At 46.1% G+C, this 20,469-nt stretch overlaps 2 protein-coding genes and 1 pseudogene across 2 annotated transcripts in view; all 3 read left to right on the forward strand.

Moving 5' to 3' along the window:
* Nucleotides 1-20,469, forward strand: part of LOC149358280 (glutamate receptor ionotropic, kainate 3-like) — a 387,223-nt gene that overhangs the window by 196,050 nt on the left and 170,704 nt on the right. The gene's annotated exons all lie outside the window — the stretch shown is intronic.
* On the forward strand, nucleotides 4,438-19,712 carry LOC149358281 (uncharacterized). The gene is made up of 4 exons (XM_089575272.1): nucleotides 4,438-4,761; nucleotides 12,700-13,056; nucleotides 17,304-18,463; nucleotides 19,287-19,712. The coding sequence occupies exons 1-4, from the start codon at nucleotides 4,438-4,440 to the stop codon at nucleotides 19,657-19,659; spliced, it is 2,214 nt and encodes a 737-aa protein (XP_089431398.1). The 3' UTR covers nucleotides 19,660-19,712.
* On the forward strand, nucleotides 7,989-8,057 carry LOC149358282 (U6 spliceosomal RNA; annotated as a pseudogene).

Here is a 20,469-nt window from a genome sequence, read left to right on the forward strand (position 1 = left end):
AGTCCAACCCTTGTCTTGTGCGGTTCTACCTTGTGTGTACGTCTTTTTTTGCCTGGGGAAGATTCTCTTCAACATGCCTTACCAGCAGGCCCATTACAAATTTAGCCCTGTTTTTGCATATAAGCCTCAACAGCGTTCCTCTTCCATTCCCTTAATATGCTGTCTGTGTTTCCTCTCTTACTGCAGTATTTCGGCGTCCACTCTGTTTTCTCACTTTATTACCTTTAGGCTCCAAAAGCCTGCGTGCAAAACTGATTTCCTTTTACCTTGTCCTTGGCACCTTTCTAGTAAGTTCGCGTTAGCCTCGTGCAAATGGATGAGCACGAAATTCAATTCTTCGCTCATGACGCCAAAGCGTCTTTCCACGGAGTATTCATGAAGGAACGAACCCTTTCAGCTTGTTACCACAGTGCTACTTCTTTCCTTTTTTTTTCTCTATCTCTCTCACTCTTTCTCCCATTTTCTTCGTTCCATTTGTTTTGCTCCGTCGCACTCCCGGATTCCCTGCGTGCGTCCACGAGATTCCCGAGTCTCGAGCCGGCGCTCGGCCATTACGGTCCGTTGGGAGAAAACGGAGAGTGGGTTCTCCTTCTCACCTTCTTTCATTCTCTCCGACTGCAATTTAAAATGATAAAAGCCCCGAAACAGTATCGCACACCTGGCGGCGCCGGCCGGCTCCGCAGCCGCTGTCATCATTTTCCCCCCATAACGCCACTTCACCTTCCCTTCACCGGTCCTCGCTTCCCTCTGTCGTTGTTGTTTTTTTTTTTCCTCGGCCTTCATTGGGAAACATTTATGCGCTCCATTTATGCGCGGAAAAGGCGATGGCTTTGTTGCCGAGCTAGGCTTATGTTCTTCAACATCATTTTGTTTTGCCCCGCTTAAACCGAATCACCTTTATTCTCCGGCTCCTTCATTCTTCTTAACCGAACGAATGATGCGCACATTTATTTAGGCGGCAAGTATGTTCTTCTGGAATGGAATTTCTATCCTCTCATATTTGCTCCTTACGAGCCGGTTGGCGTCGCGATTTGTTATTCAGTATACTCCGCGTGCTTAACTAGGTGCGTTTATTTCACGAATCATGGCGTCTTTCTCATGAAGACAAATATGTCGATACGATTCATAGTTAGAAGACTGAGCTTGTCGGGTGTAATAGACGGGAAAAAAAAACAAGTTTTCGTTGTTTCTGAGAACTGTGCAGTGTTTTTTTCCAGAGAAAGAGCTTCCAGTTTGCGGAATTTGCCGAGCCAGAGCGAGTTCTAGATTCCAAGAATTTGTCGATCCGGAACACTAGCCACGCAAACTGAACGAGGCTTTTTACGGCTTGCTACAAGTGAAAAGCACTCCTATGTGGACGTATTGATCACTTGACGTGGAAACTCTGGTTTCCTCCGGTGCTCGAATGATGAATGCTCTTCGAACAACGTCAAGCATCACTTGGCGGATGCACACGTTTTTTGAGTCCGATAATTCGAGAAAAAATGAAAGCCCTGTTTGTTTCACCCTGCTGTGATGGGTTGGTGCTGTGGTGTTGATTGGACTCATATTCTGGGCTAGTTTGTGTCGCTCTGGTCTATTTAGCCAGAGGTACACAAATTGAGTACTTTATGCTTTCATTCGCCTCGCTGTGCTTCTCCTTTCTATTTCGTTGGAAGAAAGACAACGCTTGGTGCCAAGACCTTCTCTTTGTGTTCATACGCAGGCCGAAGAAAACCTACTGACTGTAAATGAAAGCAATCTGAAAACGCTCTTCACTCATTCAAAAACAAAAATTAAATAAAAATAAACATTTAAAGGAAGAAACAGCACGACGAAACACGGACACACGAAGAAATGACACACACACGAGCGCTGACTCACAACTGAAAGTTTATTCTGGTGGAAAGACCCTTAAATAGAAAATATGAGGGGGTGGGTAACAGGGCTGCTCAGCGATAACCCCTGTTACCCACCGGTCCACAGGGTTTATCGCTGTTTTGTTCCCTGATGTGTTTTTGCGTCATCTTGTGACGCGACCACACTGATTGCCGGTTATCGCTGAGCAGCCCTGTTACCCACCCCCTCATGTTTTCTATTTAAGGGTCTTTCCACCAGAATAAACTTTCAGTTGTGAGTCAGCGCTAGTGTGTGTGTCATTTCTTCGTGTGTCCGTGTTTCGCTGCGCTGTTTCTTCCTTTAAATGCATTACCAACTAGCCCGGAACCTTGCTCTTCTGAAAAATAAACACATGAGAAGCACACAAATTTCGCACGCGTCTTTAATGGTTCAGAAATGCAAAGAACTCGCGTCCCTTCCCGTTAACGATCTTTGTAACACACGCATTCGGCTCCTACGCCGTTCCCGGAACCAACTACGTCTTCAGGGGTCTCTACCTTCAGCTCCATTCCCTACCACTTAAAGTTGCCATCCACGCTTGGTCCACAGGACGACGACAATAAAACGGCCTGCCCTCGCGGAATGTGTCCCTCAAGGCGGGCACAAGTTCCACACCGAGCACCAAGCGCTCCTGGCTTTTCAAAAGGGGGAGGCGTTGGAACGGCAATAACATCCCCTTTCATTGCAAATTTGTCTCCCTTTTTTTTTTGTATTGCAGTAGAGCATTTCGTGCTCCATCACATTATCTGCCTTCTCCTTCACAGTCCTGCGCTGCTAAGTGCTTTCTTTTCCTTTATTTTATTAACGATCGCAAAAGCGCGAACGCGACGTGAGCAGCAATGTACCAAAAATCTAGGACCGCCGTTGAGAGCAGCGAAGCGGGGAAAGTCTCAAACCCTACACACCGGAAAGTCACGAAACAATAAAGCGCAGGGCGCGGAATAAAGCGAGATACAAAATCGGCGGGATAGACAGAAGAGGAGCGAAATAAACCCAAGGATATAAGTCAAATACATCGCAAGCCGTTGTTGAGAGAGGTCATTAGTTGCCCACGCGGCTTCTTTCCTGCACCTCCCCCACCCCGCCTTGCACGATCGCGCTCATTGGAGGAGGGTCTTAATGGCGCCCGACTCTTCCGCCCGTGCTTTCTTTCTCTCACAAGTTGGAGGAAACGAGAGGAGTGTTCTGCGTTTGAAGTGAATGCGGTACTCGAGATGGGGTACGAAGGGGCCATTTCTCTTTTTTTTTCGTTTTTAATGCACGATACCCGAAACGGCATTCAGGAAACTGGAAATCGTTATTTCATTAGGACCATTTGTTTTGGAGGGGGCAAGACGCGTTTTGGCTGCGGTTTAGTTTCGCCTCGCGGACAACGCGACGTGCGTGGGCTGCTCAAAGAAAGGCTTAATTAATGTGGAGAGAAAGTGATTCATTGCGCTAGCGTAAAAGCAGGGTTCCATCGGAAAGGAGGATATATTGTGTGGTTGTGAAAGTGTCAGTTGGCATGAAAGGAACTTTAGGCACGTCAATACATGGTGTAGTTACGTACACCCATAGTATCTTCGACACCGAAGGTGCACAACGCAAAAAAAAAAAAAAAACAAGAGGGAACAAGAGCCACGCACATAAGGTCTCTCGTAACGCCATCCGCTAAAGTTTCCTTCTGCTCTTCAGCCTTTCATTTTATTTCATTTAATTTATTTCCCTTAAAGGCCTCTTTCGGGGTATTACGTAAGGGGTGGGGTAATCAAAAATTTTGTTTTATTTTTTCACGATGGCTTATAAAGTTCAGTGTTGGCGTTGAAGGATGATGGCCAGGTGATAGCAGCAACGCAGCGGGAGAGCCTTCCAGTACTTGTGACCTTGAATTTAAGACAACATAATGCGTCATGCTATTCGTACCTGTTTCTTCTCATGAAAACGTCACCCTCATCCCCTGCCCCTCATTCGTTTCAATGACTTGGGTCTAAAAGTATTGCAAGCGACTGTCAATAGTATATTCCTGCCCCGCACGCGGGAGGTGAGCGCGTGGAATAAAAGAAGACGACGAAGAAGAAGATGAAAAGTGTGCCATTTTCATGTGGAGAAGAAGAAGTGCCGATCAGGGCTTTCGATATCTAACCTTTGTGAGTCTTGTGGCGAAATTGAGTCTATAGAACATTTTTTCTTCTCCTGCCGACGGCTCGCTGCTCTCCGTAGAATTTACTTGGAGATCCCCCTCGCTCGGCTTGGGTTTCCTCTATCTATTCCGATTCTCTTATCCTTAGGGGCAAGCGCCAAGGGATATGCCCTGAAACCAGTGTTCGATTCTATTCACGATTATATAATTTCATCTGGTAGATTCCTCTGCTAGAATGTGAATTCACAACTTTTCTTTCTCCGTATTTTTTGTTTTGTACAAATTCTAGCTCTGCGTTCCAAAATTTTAAATTTAAATATACTACATTCCCTGTAAATGACTGCGTTTGTATCCGCTATGCACCCTGGCAAATCCCCCGCCGTGGGTATGTGCCATTCAGCCTGAGGACATCATCATCATCATCATCATCGTCATCAGCGATGTCTCCCATTGTTGGAGAACTCCTGGCTACTCCAGCGCAGAGACCTCGGGGACGAAGAGCGCGAGGAATTCGCCCCAACACAGGAGGCGCACTGCTTTCGGCTGCGGCCGCCTGTACGCTCGTCTGGATAGTTCTCAGCGAGCCTCCGAGACCAGCCAGAGAGAACACCGTCCAGAATCGTTTCTGCCGTCCTCAAGAAGCCACCAAGCTGTTATCCGTCATAGACCGGAACCTTGCGCCCACCAGGGACTTCTTCGCGTACATCTGCAAGAACGCGATCGACGAGCACGTCGGGAAAAAGGACATCGTCAATAACATCTTGGTGAGCCCAAATGTCTTCCCAGCCTACTATGTCGCTGACAGTATAGGTTGCCACGATACCGCCTGTGGCACCAGTAACCTCCCTTCAGAGGCTACTAAACTATGTTCCTTCATAAAGAGAGAGTAAACGCCAGACGCCTTGAGTATGTCTGCGCAGAGTCTAGCGTATAAGCTTCATCATCATCATCATCATCAGCCTGACTACACCCATAGCGGAAAAAGGCCTCTCCCATGTCTCTCCAATTAACTCTGTCCTTTGCCAGCTGGGGCCACCGTATCCCCGCAAACTTCTTGATCTCATCCGCCCACCTAACTTTCGACCACCCTCTTTCTGTCGTGTCTGTTCCCTCGCTCACTCTGCCCGCTTCCGGTCTCTTAAAGGGCAACTGAAGAGTTTTTAGAGTTCGATGATTTTAGCTGAGCCGAATGCTTGAAACTTGCAGGTAAATCATGCGAAATCTTTTTGCGCTAGGATTTGAAATGGTGATGTAATCGCCGACTAAAGGGGCATCGGCGTTCAGGCTTCCCTGCAGTACACCGCGACAGGCAGAGGCCCCAGTGATGACGTCACGTACGGCGGCGCTAAGTTTCCAGCGAAGAAGCGGTTGTTTTAAGAATGAAAAAGAATGCCGTCGAAGGTGAAGCTCATGAAGCATTGTTTGGCGGCATCGGAAGACGCATGGTAGTATGTAGACGAAGGCAGTGGAGATAAGAAATGTAGTCAGTTATGACGTCACCACGAGCTTCCCCGCACTTCTCCCGCGCATTGAGGAGAAGCCTGAAAATTGTTGTGGTTTTAATCGCTGATTGCGTCGCCAAAACTATTTTGCACGTATTACCAAGAACCCCAGGTGGTCGAAATTTCCGGAGCCCTCCACTACGGCGTCTCTCATAGCCTTAGTCGCTTTGGGACGTTAAAACCCCATAAACCAAACCAAACCACGTATTACCAAGAAGCTTCATAGATTCGAATTCTCGAATAACCTCGAAGTGTAAAAAAACCATTTCACCTTCCCTTTAACGTTACACCTATCATTTTTCTTTCCATAGCTCGCTGCGTTATCCTTAACTTATGCTGAATTCCTTTCGTTAGCCTCCACGTTTCTTCGCGGTCGCTCTGATTTATGAGTGAGGTAGCTAAGAGTGAAAGCTTATCATTATATTCATTGGCGGCATTGCTTCTCCAGCCCGGTAATTTGTCATGCCTTCGCGGGTATCTCACTGATATACTCTCCTTAGGCTTTGCCGTTTCGTGCATTTCGAATGCGCTTAAAATTCAAGGAAGAACATGTGTTGGGCGAGATGGTTAACGACTTCTTGAATCATTGTTCACGTTTAGGTTTCTTTGCTTCGTCATGATAGCAGCGATAGTAATAATTGTGGCTTATTTGCACTTTATTTGTGTGTTTGGTTGATGTTCTGATATATTTTGGCACTGGTACAAAATCGTACGTGCACTCCACTTGTTGACGGATGCAGTAACTCTAGCCTGTAAAAAACTGAACCGCTAAAATATCGCACCATTCTAAAACTTCTGTGCAGTTTACTTCTGGCTCAATCTGTGATGTCTTAGCACTTGTTATTAGTTCTATGCGATTGGTTGTTTAGCTTGTGTTTGTTTGCTTTGAAGCTTGATAGTTTTCCCTGGTTACACGCCTTATACGCACTTAACTCAACTCTGTGCTTTCCTGTTTTGGTCACAAGAGATGCGCTTAATATATGGGTTATCTCTCCACACTTCTATTGTTGTTCTCATAAAAAAAATCTGATGTGGTCTTTTTCGTCAGGCAAAAAAAAAATCATATTCCGTGCACTGGATGCATGTATAAAGATTGGTGAGTGTAAAGGAAAAAGCTAGTGTACAAAAAAAAGTCATTTCGGAATGTTAGGGCGAAAATAAACACGAAGAACAGTAAGCGCTAAGTAAAAGTTGTGATTTGCTGTCAAGCTCAAGCACGGTAACGCAGTCTATCTTTATCTGTGATTCTTTATTTTCTTGCCATAGCATGGATGCGTCGCGTCGAAGCTCTTTCATGGCTGATATGGTTCGTGGCTCACGATAAGTTTTGTTTGCCTTTTTTTTTGCCAAGTGTGCACTACGATCATTTTAATACAGAGAACAGAAAAGAACGTTCACTAGTGGCGGCCCCCTTTTTTTTGTTTAACTATTTTTTATTGCTTTTTTGAGACTTAGCAAGGCACCGTGTTACTTTGGTTAACTGCTTTCCCTGTTGATTACTGACTGCTTTCGATAGTACCAAACAAACAACAAACCAGCTAGTCATTTCCAAACATTCTCTTCAAATTTTTCAATTCCTAGCTTATTTAAGGAGTGACATATTATAAAAATTAAAGGAAAATGGTTTCTTCTTCAAGCATCACTATTTAGCGAACAATGTAACATCTTTAGAGTGCTCCCCATGCACAGTACTATTCCTCACGTGAGGTAGTAGAACCAAATGTTCTCTTTCCTACGCAGGTGCTTTATACCTTCAGTAAAATGTAATAATAAATTATAAATGACTCTATAAATGATAACTGATATTAGTAGTGCGATAAAGGCTCCTTTGAATCCGTGATTTCTTTATAACAGGTCAATGTTAAAGGAATCATCATCCGAGGCGTATCTTTTACGGTTCACCGGCGGCTGCTACACCTAACCAGTTCTACCCATCACACCTGAGGAAGCTGTCACAGGAAGAAATCGAAATATCGAATGCCAATTTTAGACAGAAGCGAAATAAAACCAGTTTCTTTCCTCGTTGCGGATTATGGCCTCTGCACTTTCCTCATTAATCGCACTAAGTTTCGCAACTGTCGTGCTACTCATCACGCAACAAACAATGCGGCAAGAGATCGTTTTGTTTCTTTCTTTTTCTGTGCTCTTTATAATCGCCGCCGACATGCATCCTTCATCATCATCATCATCAGCCTGACTACACGCACTGCAGGGCAAATGCCTCTCCCATGTCTCTCCAAGTAACCCTGTCCTTTGTTTGTTGCCGCCACTGTATCCCCGCAAACTTCTTAATCTCATCCGCCCACCTAACTTTGTGCCATCCCCTGGTATACGTTTGCTTTCTCTTGGAATCCACTCCGTTACCCTTAAGGACCAGCGGTTATCTTGCCTTCGCATTACATGCCCTGCCCAAGCCCATTTCTTACTCTTGATTTCAACTAAGATGTCATTAACCAGCGTTTGTTCCCTCAACCACTCCTCCCTCTTCCGATCTCTCTTCCAAAGTACATATACTAAAATTGGAATGATACAGAGAAGATTAGCATGGCCCCTGCGCATCCTTAGCACATTGTTAACTACGTGAAGTATTGCAACCGGAGCTCTCCTGAATTCTTGATCAGATGTGGCACTTTCCCATAAGTTCCAGATTATTTCCAATCTTTAACGGACAATATGTGCAAGCTCGCAGCCATCTCTGATTTGAGTGCGGCAGAAGGCGATTGCAATTGCAATCTCGGACCCCTACCGTGTGCACTTTATGTCTATGGCCGCCGTCGATTTGTTTTGCTTTGTAAGAGCAGCTTTTCCCCCAAACATTTAGTTATGTGCCTGCCTGATTGTTTGCGGCCCGTGATGGTGGCGGCCGTCACAATCACGTCATAGTTTAGCCTGTCTCATTTAGCGTAATGAGAGAATTAATCGATTACTGATTCTTCTTACACCAATGAAATGCAACCAGTGGGCTGCTAGTGTGAATAACGAAGGTTTGTGAATAGACTTATCAAACTGCTGTTATTTTGGTGCTAAATGGCGAAGTTCGTCTCCTGCAGAACAGGGCTTTTGTTGAGATAGAAGGTGGGTCTGCAATTCATTTATTTATTTTTTATTTATTTAATATACCCTCAGGGCCATTACGGCATTACAGAGGGGAGTGGTTACAAAAAAAAAATAAAATTTAACAAACAGGAGTTAATTAAACAGGCAAAGTACAAACATGACTACTACACATACATTGTTAGCTAAGGCGTTCAGGGAAAGAAGAAAAAAAACAATAACAGTATAAAATACATCCTAGTTAAACAATGTTAGCTATGACATTCTTGAATAAATGAAGATCGGTGATGGTGGCCGTCGAAGAAGGAAGGTGATTCCACTCATTCGATGTGCGTGGTACGAATGACAAAAAAAGTTTTTGTTCTGCAGAAAGGGATGCCAACCTTATGAATGTGATCTAGTCTTGATGATACGTACTGAGGGGGTGAGATAAGTTCGGTATGAAACTGCGGGTGATGGAACAACTTGTGAAAAAGGGAAAGGCGAAAAATTTTGCGACGTGATGATAAGGATGGTAAGTTAAGGCTAGATTTCATGGCACTGATGCTTGCTGTTCTGGTATAGTTAGAAAGAATGAAGCGAGTAGAGTTATTCTGAACCATTTCCAAAGCTTGTGTTAGGTTTGTTAGGCCGGGATCCCAAATTGACGCGGCGTATTCGAGTTTGGGCCGTATTAGAGTTTTGTAAAGGAGTAATTTTAAAGAGGATGGTGCTTTAGAATAATTGCGTCGTAAGTAGCCAAGCATTCGATTAGCATTGGATATTATATGCGCGATGTGAACGGCCCACGTTAGATCAGAGGTGATGTGAAGGCCAAGATACTTGTAAGTTGTTACCGGATCTGAAGGTGCGTTATTAAGGGAATACACAATATTAAGAGAATATACGCCCATGTAGGGCAAACCGGCAGATGCCTGAATGATAGGCTTCGAGAGCATGGGCGTGACGTAGATGATATGCGTGGAAAAGGGTTGTCAGCCCACTGCCGGTCGTGTCACTTCATACCGCTTCTTGAACAATGTATGGTTTTAAAAGTGCACAATAACCGGTTGACACGAGAAATCATAGAAGCGGAATGGATATCACTTTTGAAAGATGATTGTGTTAGTACCCCCTCTGTATCATTGATGACGAAAGAGCTCGCATATCTGGCTGATACGCTTTGATAGCACATGGTTTGACGGTGTGTTGGTTGTGATGTCGTTATAAAACCACCTTTCTTTCTGAAATAAACCATTGTTGGAAGTTAGCGCCGTGTGTTGTCCGTCTTTCTGTGTCCTCGTCTCTTTGCGCTACGTTTTTCACCTTTCATCTCCTCTTCACTCAGCGAGATTCCACGCAGCTTGGAAACAAACGTGGACGAATTTCCGACATGCGTCGCGGTTTTACCGGCTGGAGGGCTCAACGCCTGGTGAACATAGCCTGAAAGCCGATAAAGCGGCGACCTGGTGAGGTCGACAATAGGTCGAAGTGGTACGCCAGACTAGTGGACTTTAATAATGTAAAGTTCTTCCCTTTTCAGTCATCCCGTCCTGAAACGGGCAGATATCCCCAAGAATAGCAATTCTCTGCCTCGTTCGTGACACACAGGACACAGTTCGAAGACTGATGGATGTAAGTCTTCGGCGTTACCAGGTACGTCAGGTGTACTGCTGCCACAAGGTGAATACTGTTAAAATAAAAGCAGAAGAGCTTCTTTGCCCACCCAAGAGGTGGCAGGAGAAGTGTGAAAGCCATGGATGCAGTGGTTTTAGGCTGACAACTCAAAACATGGCGATGGAAAAAGTGGGACGTATGTGTACCACTGTCATAAGGGAGTTGTAGCGTGCCATCGTGGTCCGGCAGCCGAAGACGACGACTGTCCCAGTACGCCTGCCAAGCACGCGCAGACTGGATTTTCACGGCTGCTTAACTGCAAGGCCGGCGCAGTGCTGTTCCATCCCAGCCTGGCTGAGCGCGTCCAGCCGAATAAATTTGTGGAGACGAATCGTGGGCACCAGTCATCGCCAGGTCTCCACAAATATATTCGGCTGGACGCGCTCAGCCAGGCTGGGATGGAACAGCACTGCGCCGGCCTTGCAGTTAAGCAGCCATGAAAATCCAGTCTGCGCGTGCTTGGCAGGCGTACTGGGACAGTCGTCGTCTTCGGCTGCCGGACCACGATGGCACGCTACAGAGTAATTACTCATTGTACCACTGTCCCACAAATGGTTAATAAAAGCCCTCACCTGCAGATTTCTCGAGGCATCTGTACGGGCACATGTGGCCACACATTTATCACGGTGGCCGAGCCGGTTGCTGATTCGGTCGTTGCCGATTCGCGTCAATCTTGGTGATCAGGCCTTCTCCCACAAGTGCTTAAAACATCTTAGAAGAGCCGTATGCTTACATCGCCTCGCATGTGACTCATTAAGCAGAAAAATTTCAAAGCGCGGATTATTATGCATGCACGCAGTAATTGACACGCTGACACGCGCGGCCAGAATGTACCGCTCTTCAATCCAATGCATGCTCATTACGGTGAAGCCGTACCATTCAGATGAGATCTGCAACTAAATTTGTACAGTACACATGTGTTTTCTCGAGAAAAACCTTCCAACAGCCGGCAGACATGTTTCTCGACAATATACGTGCATTCCCTGCCGGCAGCGATAGCCGGCGGGCGACAGACTACGGTTGAGCGGAACGCATCCTAATTCTTTTCCGCCCCACAGCAAGCAGTTCACGAACGACAAAATCGCAGCGACCTATGCAGAGTCAGTCACCGTTCTGAATTGATCGTCTGCGGTCGTGGTCAAGAAACACCAGATCTTAAAAGAGTACGGCGTTGTCCTTTGATGGACAATGCGCGCGAAATTTTCCCGTCCGATGTGATGTCGAAGGAAAGACCTTAGAGTGCTACCGCACGTCGCACTCTTTTTACATGCTGTTGAGGAATACTAAAGAGAATCTTGTTGCTTCAAAGTTTTCGTGCGTTTGTATTAGGAGGGTCTGTGAACGCGTAAATGGCGACTGCCACCTGTCAGTAGCCAGTGGTAGTTCAACCACCTGCCCATCACCTATGAACCAACTTGTTGCACTACCGCAGATAAAAGGAACTGTATATACTACCTCAGGTATAACGAACCGTATTATGCCTCATCGGATATAACGACGTTTCGTGTTAACCTCGGATAGAACTAACCAAAGTATGCAACCTCAGATATCACGAACGTTTGGCTCCTAACGCATTCAAACGATGCACTAAGTATCACCTGAGAAATGTTTTACTCATGTTACAAGTTAACATCCTGAAATAATAATTAAAATTCCTTGTGACGCCATGAAAATTTCCTTTCTTTTCATCTATGGAGAGTTCATTGGTATGATGAGTGCACTCTAACTCGAAAGAAAACTACGCCGGCGGGAATTCTTTGTCACCACTGCAGTTACTACGCTCGAGTGAGACCAATAAATAAGTTTTTTTTTTTTTTCAGGACACAAGTTTTTTTCTAGACAAAACAGCAACCTGCTTTGAGAAGGCCAGCGAATGACCTGCGATATTTTTTGGCTTTAAGGAACGAAGTGCGTGAAAATTTAAATGGGTTTAACGAGGCTTTTCGAGCGAAAGCCTTAAAACTACATTAGGACAAAAACGAACGGGACAAGGACTCTGAGCATGATTCTCTCATAACGCCAAAGCTACACAATCCTCCAGCGTCTTGGAGCGCCTTCTCCTGAAACGGGAGATATCGTAAATGGTGGCGATTCCTTCTCTTCTTGATGTCATGTGGCATGGCAGCTTATTCAAGAAAGTCCCCGGGTTTAAAACTTTTTGGTAGACTGGGACCGTGTTGCCACGAGAAATAAAAGAAAACTATAGAGTGCAAAATCGTTTCTTTCAGAATGTTTGTTTCGATTGAATCATAGAAAGTTGCTTCGCAGCATAGGGTGGCTGTTATGCTGCCTGTCCTCTTCAGCCTTCCGATAATAATTCTGTGAGATTTAAATTTCTTTTTACTCCATCTGCTTGAACTGGGCGTATGTTGTTTTTCAAAATATCTACTACCACGACCAAATTTCTGGCGCAAGTTGCCACGGGTTGCCACGTGTTTCCAGGGGTTATCACGGGTTGCCGCGTGAGGCCTGCACGTGATATGAACTAAGAAGAAGATGACTGCTCTGAGGCCGGCCCATGAAGCGTTGTTGTCTCCCGTTGCTGGTGACCTCCTTGTTTCTCCCACACCGCAACGAAGAAAAGGGGCGCAGCCTATTGCCGTTGTGTCCGGCGTGCTTTTTGGGAGCGCGGTCGCCTGCGTACTGGTCTGGATACTTTTCTTCGTGCCACCGAGACCTGGCAAAGGGAACGCCACCCAGAATCGCTTCTGCTGTCCTCAAGAAGCCGCCCAGCTGTTCTTCCTCATAGACAGGAACATTGCGCCGTGCGCGGACTTATACGGACACGTCTGCAAGAACGCCATCAACGAAGGCATCGTGACAGAAAACGCCGCCGCGGACATCATGGTGAGCACCGTTCTCATGCTACGGCAGCGCTGACAGAAGGAGGTCGTGATGCCGTCCGGAGCGCTGGCAGCTTCGTATGAAAGGCGTTACGGCTACTTTCTCGCTGTAGTATAAAAATTTACTTAAGGCACCCGTGGCTTTTGCGCCGCCATTCGAACTTAAAGGTTCAGCCGACATTGAGAATGATCACTTCTAGAGGTGTGCCGCCAAGCTCGTTGGCAAGTTCTCTTCGGATCATTGCTCCGCTAGGAGTCCCTCCCTTTGCTTGTTAGTGCGAAAGCGCTATTCCAGACGTAGCAACCCCGAGCAGCAAACGTGCCTTGTGCACTGTCTTGTCCAAACGCCTTGCAACAAGCTTTTCTTGTCTTGTGCTCCGGACTAACCCGAACTTACCTGAGTAACTCGGGTAAGCTTGGGTAATTTGGACGAGTCTATGACAGGAAGTTGGGTAAGTTTTGGAGGAACGTCGCGCCAGCTGTGGCCAATGGGAGGCAGGCGAGAGTTAAATTAATGATTGGTCGGGAGAGGTTGCTTGGGAAGAGCAACATGAGTCGCACAACCCCAACCGGTCGCTGTCATAGGAACAGCCACCTGCCAGTGTAGAGGCGCATCGCTTAACAGCTGCGCCACTGCGCTGGCAGTTGTACGGGGAATCGCCGCGGTCTGTGAATATTAAGTAGATAATGACCAATTCTGCATATATGGGCATTTATCCACTTAAGGCCTGGAGGTAGAGCTTTAGGGTGCGCTCCTTTCGTACGTTTACTGGGGTTTAACAAAACCTGCCACTTTTTCTCCTATCATGTCTTCGTGAAGTTTAGACATGCAGTAATACTCTTTTGAGGAGCACGGACCTTTTGTGCGTGCGTAGTAAAAGCACGCTTGAGCTTTGTAGGGGAATCGTAATAATGGCACAAAGCGATACCATCTTCTCACGTGACCCTGACAAAACGAGGATTGCAGTATTCAGAACCTCTCAGAATGTTTAAGCACTGCGATTCTGAGCCAACCTTAATTTGCCACAGATAGCCTGGCTGTAAAAGTTTCAGGCCCCATTGTAGGCTGGGTGAACAAAACTCAAATCCTCACCTTTTAAAAGCTTTGGTCGTAAGGTGATCTTTAAGGGCTCCGGTGTATGGCGGAAGAGCGAAGCATGTGTAAATCGAAGGCTTTTTATTAATGCCGTGGCGGCCCCCATGAGAAATTTTTCGCGACATTTCTAACCAGTGTCCGCATAGGAGGTGATTTTCAGCGTCTGACGACTTCATCTAAAGTGCGCCATTTTTTTCGTTGCTTTGAAACAATCCGGTGGAAAATTCAGAAGACACCCTCATTCTGTTCTGCTTGGCCAAGCTAGCAGAAACTTCCTGAAATGTTATGATGTCTTAGTAGTTACTTCCAGCAGGCTCTTTTTTTTAGAAAACTGATTACCGAAGGAAGTACTGAGTTCCCTCTGTGCACGAAACCTTCATTGCCATCGCTTCTTCTGAATTATTTTCCTCCCATTAAAAGGAGAACGTAACACCTCCAGGACTCGGTGTGCGAACCCCAGTTCTGGCAAGCGAATTGATAAAGACAATGACTGCAAGTTGCAAGGCTTTGATAACCACACTTCGAAATTTCAGGAGCACTTCACTACGGCGTCCCTCATAGCCCGAGTCACTTTGGAACGTTAAACCCGAATAAATCTAAATCTATCTTTTGGAAGATATCTCTAAACCTGTAAAGACTTTGCGATAGCAATTATCCCCGCTCCAGAATAAGAAAACGAAAGGGGAACACGTTTTCTCGTCTATAGTGTGTAGCAAGAGTAGATGGTGCCAGTTGGATAAGATAAAATGTAGCGCATCGACAAAATGTGTGGCGTACGTTCTGTGTCAAAAGCGCTTTGTGGTGCAGGATTTCATTTCTCTTGCTTGTGGTGAAGCCTGACGTCTTTTGTTTCTTTAGTGCGAGAGCATTAGGAGGCTCACCGGGAAGAAAACGTACTATGGCCGAAAAACTCGCGCATCAAAGGGGGGGACATCACGAGAGCAGAAAATACTCACTGGGTAGGAGTGACTGCTACGAGATGAAACAGGGTGTCGGGCACGTAACAACGGGATCGGTTACATCCATTCATGCAAGCGCGATCTCTGTTGTCCAATTCTTGTTTTTCAAGGAATACATGTACGTCTGGCAGGACCACAGATACCTCATAGAACGGCAGCGCGACCGCATAATTAATAAGTGAAAAACTGCCATGACATACATGGCACTTACTGCGTGTTGCCGAGCACCGAGATGTATGTCGTTTGACAATTGGGAATCCAGGGAAAAATATCAATAAACACATTCAGTTGGGCGAACGCATTTATAAAAATGGTATATAGACAGTCTATAGACTTATAGACACTATTGCCATCCTATAGATGTTTCTTTTTGTCTTTTAATGTACTATGGACTGTCTATAAAAGTGTATGGCCGTGAATGCATAGATTGTCTATAGACTTTCTATAGCATTTGTGTTGCCTATAGACTGTTTTCTAGGATATGTCTATAAAGAGTCTATAGAATTTATAGAATTTATAGACATACGTCTATAGACAGTGTATGGACAGTCTTAAAGAAATCGTAAGGGCGCAGTGATACTACGGCTAACGGAAGCGTACCCACAGAACACTGCGCACCTCACAGTGCTGCGTGCGTACGCAAGATGCAAACATCGGTTGCCTACGCTGCGGCCACCAAGACGGGCGCGTCACCAGCTGCGTCAACAACATGGAAGCTCCCTGCTCGATTGCTTCGGACCAAACACTGTGTCGCCGCTGCATTCTTCGGCACAAAAGCCTGCTTTAAATAGTGGCGTTCGATTTAAAGTGAGCCAGTCAGGTAAAATTCGCACGTTCTCACACATACGTCAACGTAGGAATCACAGCTGGTCCTTGTGTTAAAAGTGAATACAGTAGAACTGTTTACGTTGTCATATGGAAGCGACATCCGATGAAGCAGTTCTGCAGCTTTCTGCCACTTTTTCCATTTTCATTGTCTTTTATAACTTTTCGCATTGAAAAAACACTGCCTGGTAATGCACTTACCATTTCGATTAATTATTGTCGAAAAAGTTTCTACAGCCCAGCGGTAAAAAGGGTCGACTTGTTGTCACCACATGTCGCGCCAATCTGTGCGTTCACAGAAAGGACGCTACAGTGTGGCAATAAAGTCTCGTCGTTATGTCATTTACAGCGTAAGTGGCCCAGCGCGCGCTATGTACACTATCTTAATACGTGCGCCCAACTAAATGTGTCTAATGTATGAGCAGTAACTCAGGAACTTTTGCATAAACAGCCCGGATTTTACTGTGCTTTGCTGCGCGGCGATATTGATTTTAGAGGTGATGACGACACATTTGACGCTTTGTATTTGATTGAGAGGTGGCTCAGTGGTTATGTCTCTCGGCTGCTCACCCGAAAGACGCAAGTTCGATTCCGGCCACAGCGGTCGAATTTCGATGGAGGCAAAATTCTTGAGGCGCATGTACTGTGCGATGTCAGTGCGCCCTAGGACCACCCTAGGTGGTCGAAATTTCCGGACCCCTTCACTACAGCGTCCTTCATAGCCTTAGTCGCTTTGGAACGTTAAACCCCAATAAACCAACCTCATTTTCCTTTTCTTACATTGGCATGCCTATAGGCCAATACACGTGCAACAACGCACGCAGCTCTAAGGAGCGTCCTGCTCCTGTGTTCTGTTTAGATGCCTTGTACGCATCTCTTGCATTATTGAATAAATTCAAGTGATTTTAGTTTCATCCTAGCCTGCTGCCAGCTTATGGTTCTTAATAGAGAAACGAGAACAATTTCCCTGAGTAGTTTCTCAAGATACCTTCTCAAGATACATAAAAACCTAATTAAAGTGCTCAAAGTAGGCCTTAAGAAGCCGTGAAATTTAACTTTTCTTTGCTCTACTCATGCGCGATGAACCTTAACGAATGTATTAAAGAAGTAAGTTCTGAAACGTAAATGTATTTGACTGCAACGCACAAGTATTCCACCACTGTTTCAGCCCGGTTTATTTCTGGTTGAGATCAGATCAGTGCCTCAAAAAAAAGCCTGTATTTCTCTTTGGTGTTCTGATCCTCGCAGGTAAGCATCGGCGGAAATATAGCGAAGGGTACAAGCCTGTACGCTTCACCAGCGGCAGCTACTCTCCACCACTTGTACACATCCTGCGTGAGGGAGGTATGGCAACAATAACTGCTCCTCAAGGACATCGCTGCCGCTCTTCTCGAAGTGTCAAACTTCAAGACTTATACCAGTTCCGCCTACTTGCTCCGCTTCGCCCTTAATGTACAGCACCGCTACCGATTGGGCTTCTTCATTGATATAGCGTACAAACCTGGGTCCATCACTTTGGCAAGGAACTACATGCGCATGAGGTCTTACATCCTTCAATGCTCTGAAACTTGTGTCGAGATGCTCCTCTGGAAGGTCAATGCTTATTTCGACACCAACTACACCCTTCAGCACCTTTCAGAATGGGAGAGGCGCCTCCAGGGCCGGTCATATGGGCGTACCACCGTTCAGGTGACGCTGGAGGAGTTTCGCGACGCCTTCAATGGCCTAGGTATTGCGCAGCTGAAAGCCATCCTGCAGGAGTTTTCCATGGATTTCGACGAAACAAAGCCCATTTACGCACGCTCCAAGGAGGTCACCCTCAAAGAAATACGGCTCCTGTGGAGCACAGCCAACCAGCCGTTGTCATTGTGTCACATGATGACGATAGTCACGCTTGATGCGTTTAACCATATTGGCATGTCGCGCAAGCGCAGTCATCCCTCAGCACGTTCCGCCATGTTCTGCAGCTCTCATGGATACGCGCTAGAAGAACTGTGGCGCATAACGTACGTCGCGGCCCTCACAAGTGAAAAGAAAAATGTCCAGCTCAGAAACATTTTTGAGGCAACCCGGCGCTCATTCGCCAGATATGCTCCGCTTCGCGAGATCATGGCGGCCGGAAGTGACGTCGGAAAGTTCGATGCTATGGTCGCAAATATGTCTCTCCTGCTGCCCATCGACCTCACCCTTCGGGACGTTGTCACTCCCAACCTGTCCACTGAAGGATTCGCCCGGAACTACTTCCAAGCGCTCAGCTTCGAATTCGACCTAAGAACGCAAAAGTCGCGGCAAGGCATGATCGTAATCAGAGATGACCTCCAGAACGAAGTGAGGAGTGAAATGCTGTTCGTGAACGACACTGCCCTCTATGTGCCAGCTCCGATGTTCGGCTTACTAAGCGCCAACACCACCGACCCGATGCTTGCTGACGTACCTGTTGTAGGCACCCGAATGGCAGCTACTATGCTGCTCAAAGTTACCAACGAAGATACCTGGTCTCCGCTGACACATCAGGCCATATTGCGTTACAGGTAATTTGAATAGTGTCTAGCGATGAATACCTCTTTTGCGGAGCAATGCGAGATCAGGGGGAGAGTAAGCTTCCATCCTTACAGTGAATCAGTCTTTTAACATCGACCTTCGCGCCCTGGTCTAGTGTCCGCTCGCTCGTCTTTTATTTTATAGCTTTCTACATTTTATCGATATATCGCTAGACTAGCTAGCACAGTCTAAAGATGATAATTTTATTGCTTATCTAGCTAGAGACACCGTTCACCATGGGCTCCGAGGAATTTTCCTGGGGTACCACTGAGATGATCATCACTGGCACCCTTTTCTACACCTGGCGCATGATGTAATCAACAACACATTTTCTTCTCGTTTTTGCGCGGAGAATTATGTTTTAACAAGACTAACGGAGATAATAGCCGATATACTGTAGTATATTCCGTGTTATCCTCAACCAAACCAGTTTAGGCTGCCATGTGCAAGTCGTACAACATTGTAACCGTTAAATGGCATCTTAACTGAGAGCATCAGCTTGCAGGCCAACATTTTATGCTTTGAATCACGACTTTAGCACTCCGTGTTGAATCATACACTTTGTTGCGTTGTAAAGTCCTAGTTCAAACACCCTGTATTACCCAAGGCAGATAACCGGTCTTTTATTAAAGTGATTGCGTGGATCCTGCGCGAGTAACGACTAACCAGCAAGTGAGAACCAAGAAAGACAATATTCACACCGCTTGCAAGGTTAACTTTTAGAAGTTTTTTTTTTTTTGCTTATATACTGTACTAACGAGCCGATGTATTCACCGGTGTATGTATTCACTCATACTTGGCGCTTCCTTACAGCGACTGCCTCGTGAGCTCCGTGCCGGGGTTGCAACCGTTCGAAGTGTCAGCCGCCTTCGTAACTGCCATGAGCGTGCAGATTGCACTGGATGCAGTGGGGGCGTTGCCCGCCTTGTCATTCACAGGCCCTGCTGCAGCCGACTGGCACAAAGGAAAGACAGCTTGGAGCCTATACCGGATGTCCAACGCCCAGTTCTTCTACCTGCGGTTTGCCTATTTCCTGTGCACTACCGACAATGGGGCAGCGAAAGCAGTGAACGCGGCTATGAAGATATGCCCCGATTTTGCCGCCGCCTTTCAGTGCAGTGCTTACCCACGCGTTCCCAGCAGTGTAGACTGTGCGAATGCTATGCAACAGTCGACCGCTGGGTGATGTGCTAGTATATAACCCTTGGTTTCCCTCTTGCTAAGAGTCTCAAGTTATACTTATTTGTTTGTGACACTTGTCGACCATCTCACACTTGTTCTTGCGGCTTTATGACAAGTAAGACGGCAATGCTGACCGTTTCTTATGCCCTCTCGAACTTACGACGTAAATATTTGGTCCTTCCTTTTCGCTCTATGTAAATATGATTAACATGTACTATTCATTAGACTTGGTCGTCTTCGTCTGCGTTCTCAAAAAGGAGCCGGATAAATGTCTTCTAAATGGTTCTTCGCGCTCATTCCTTCACACTGTATAAGTGAACTTTGTGAAAACGGACTTTTACCCCGGGGATTTACGCATCAAATTGGTCATCTGTGGTAATGACTGGTTATGGCTGCCATTCACGGTTAAGACTCCCACAAAGACGTTGGTGAAATCCCTCTGGTGACTTTTTTAGGGACCGCTGAAAAAAAATCTTCCCTCCTTGCTCACGCGCCTATTACATTCGCTTTTGGAGGTCATCGAACTGTGTACTGCTATCCACGGTTCGCGAGTTGTGCCCTCTGCAAGCGATGTCTCGCAATGGCGTTTTGCAATCAGTATGACGCAATATTCCCTGATTTCCCACATTCGTAAAATGTGAATACTGTGCATTGATTCCTCATAATGGGGGGGGGGGGGGGAGCTTGTGAAGTGGTTTTTACCTAGCTTGAGATGGTTCGCTGAAACTGACATTTTGACGGCTGTGGGAGAAATGCGGCGGTAGTAGAGTTGCCTCGCAATTTCTTCTCGTTTGTGAGGTATTCTTGTTAGCAT

Source organism: Amblyomma mixtum, chromosome 2 (genome assembly GCF_055824585.1).
Source record: "Amblyomma mixtum isolate Tamu chromosome 2, ASM5582458v1, whole genome shotgun sequence".
Lineage (NCBI taxonomy): Eukaryota > Metazoa > Arthropoda > Arachnida > Ixodida > Ixodidae > Amblyomma > Amblyomma mixtum.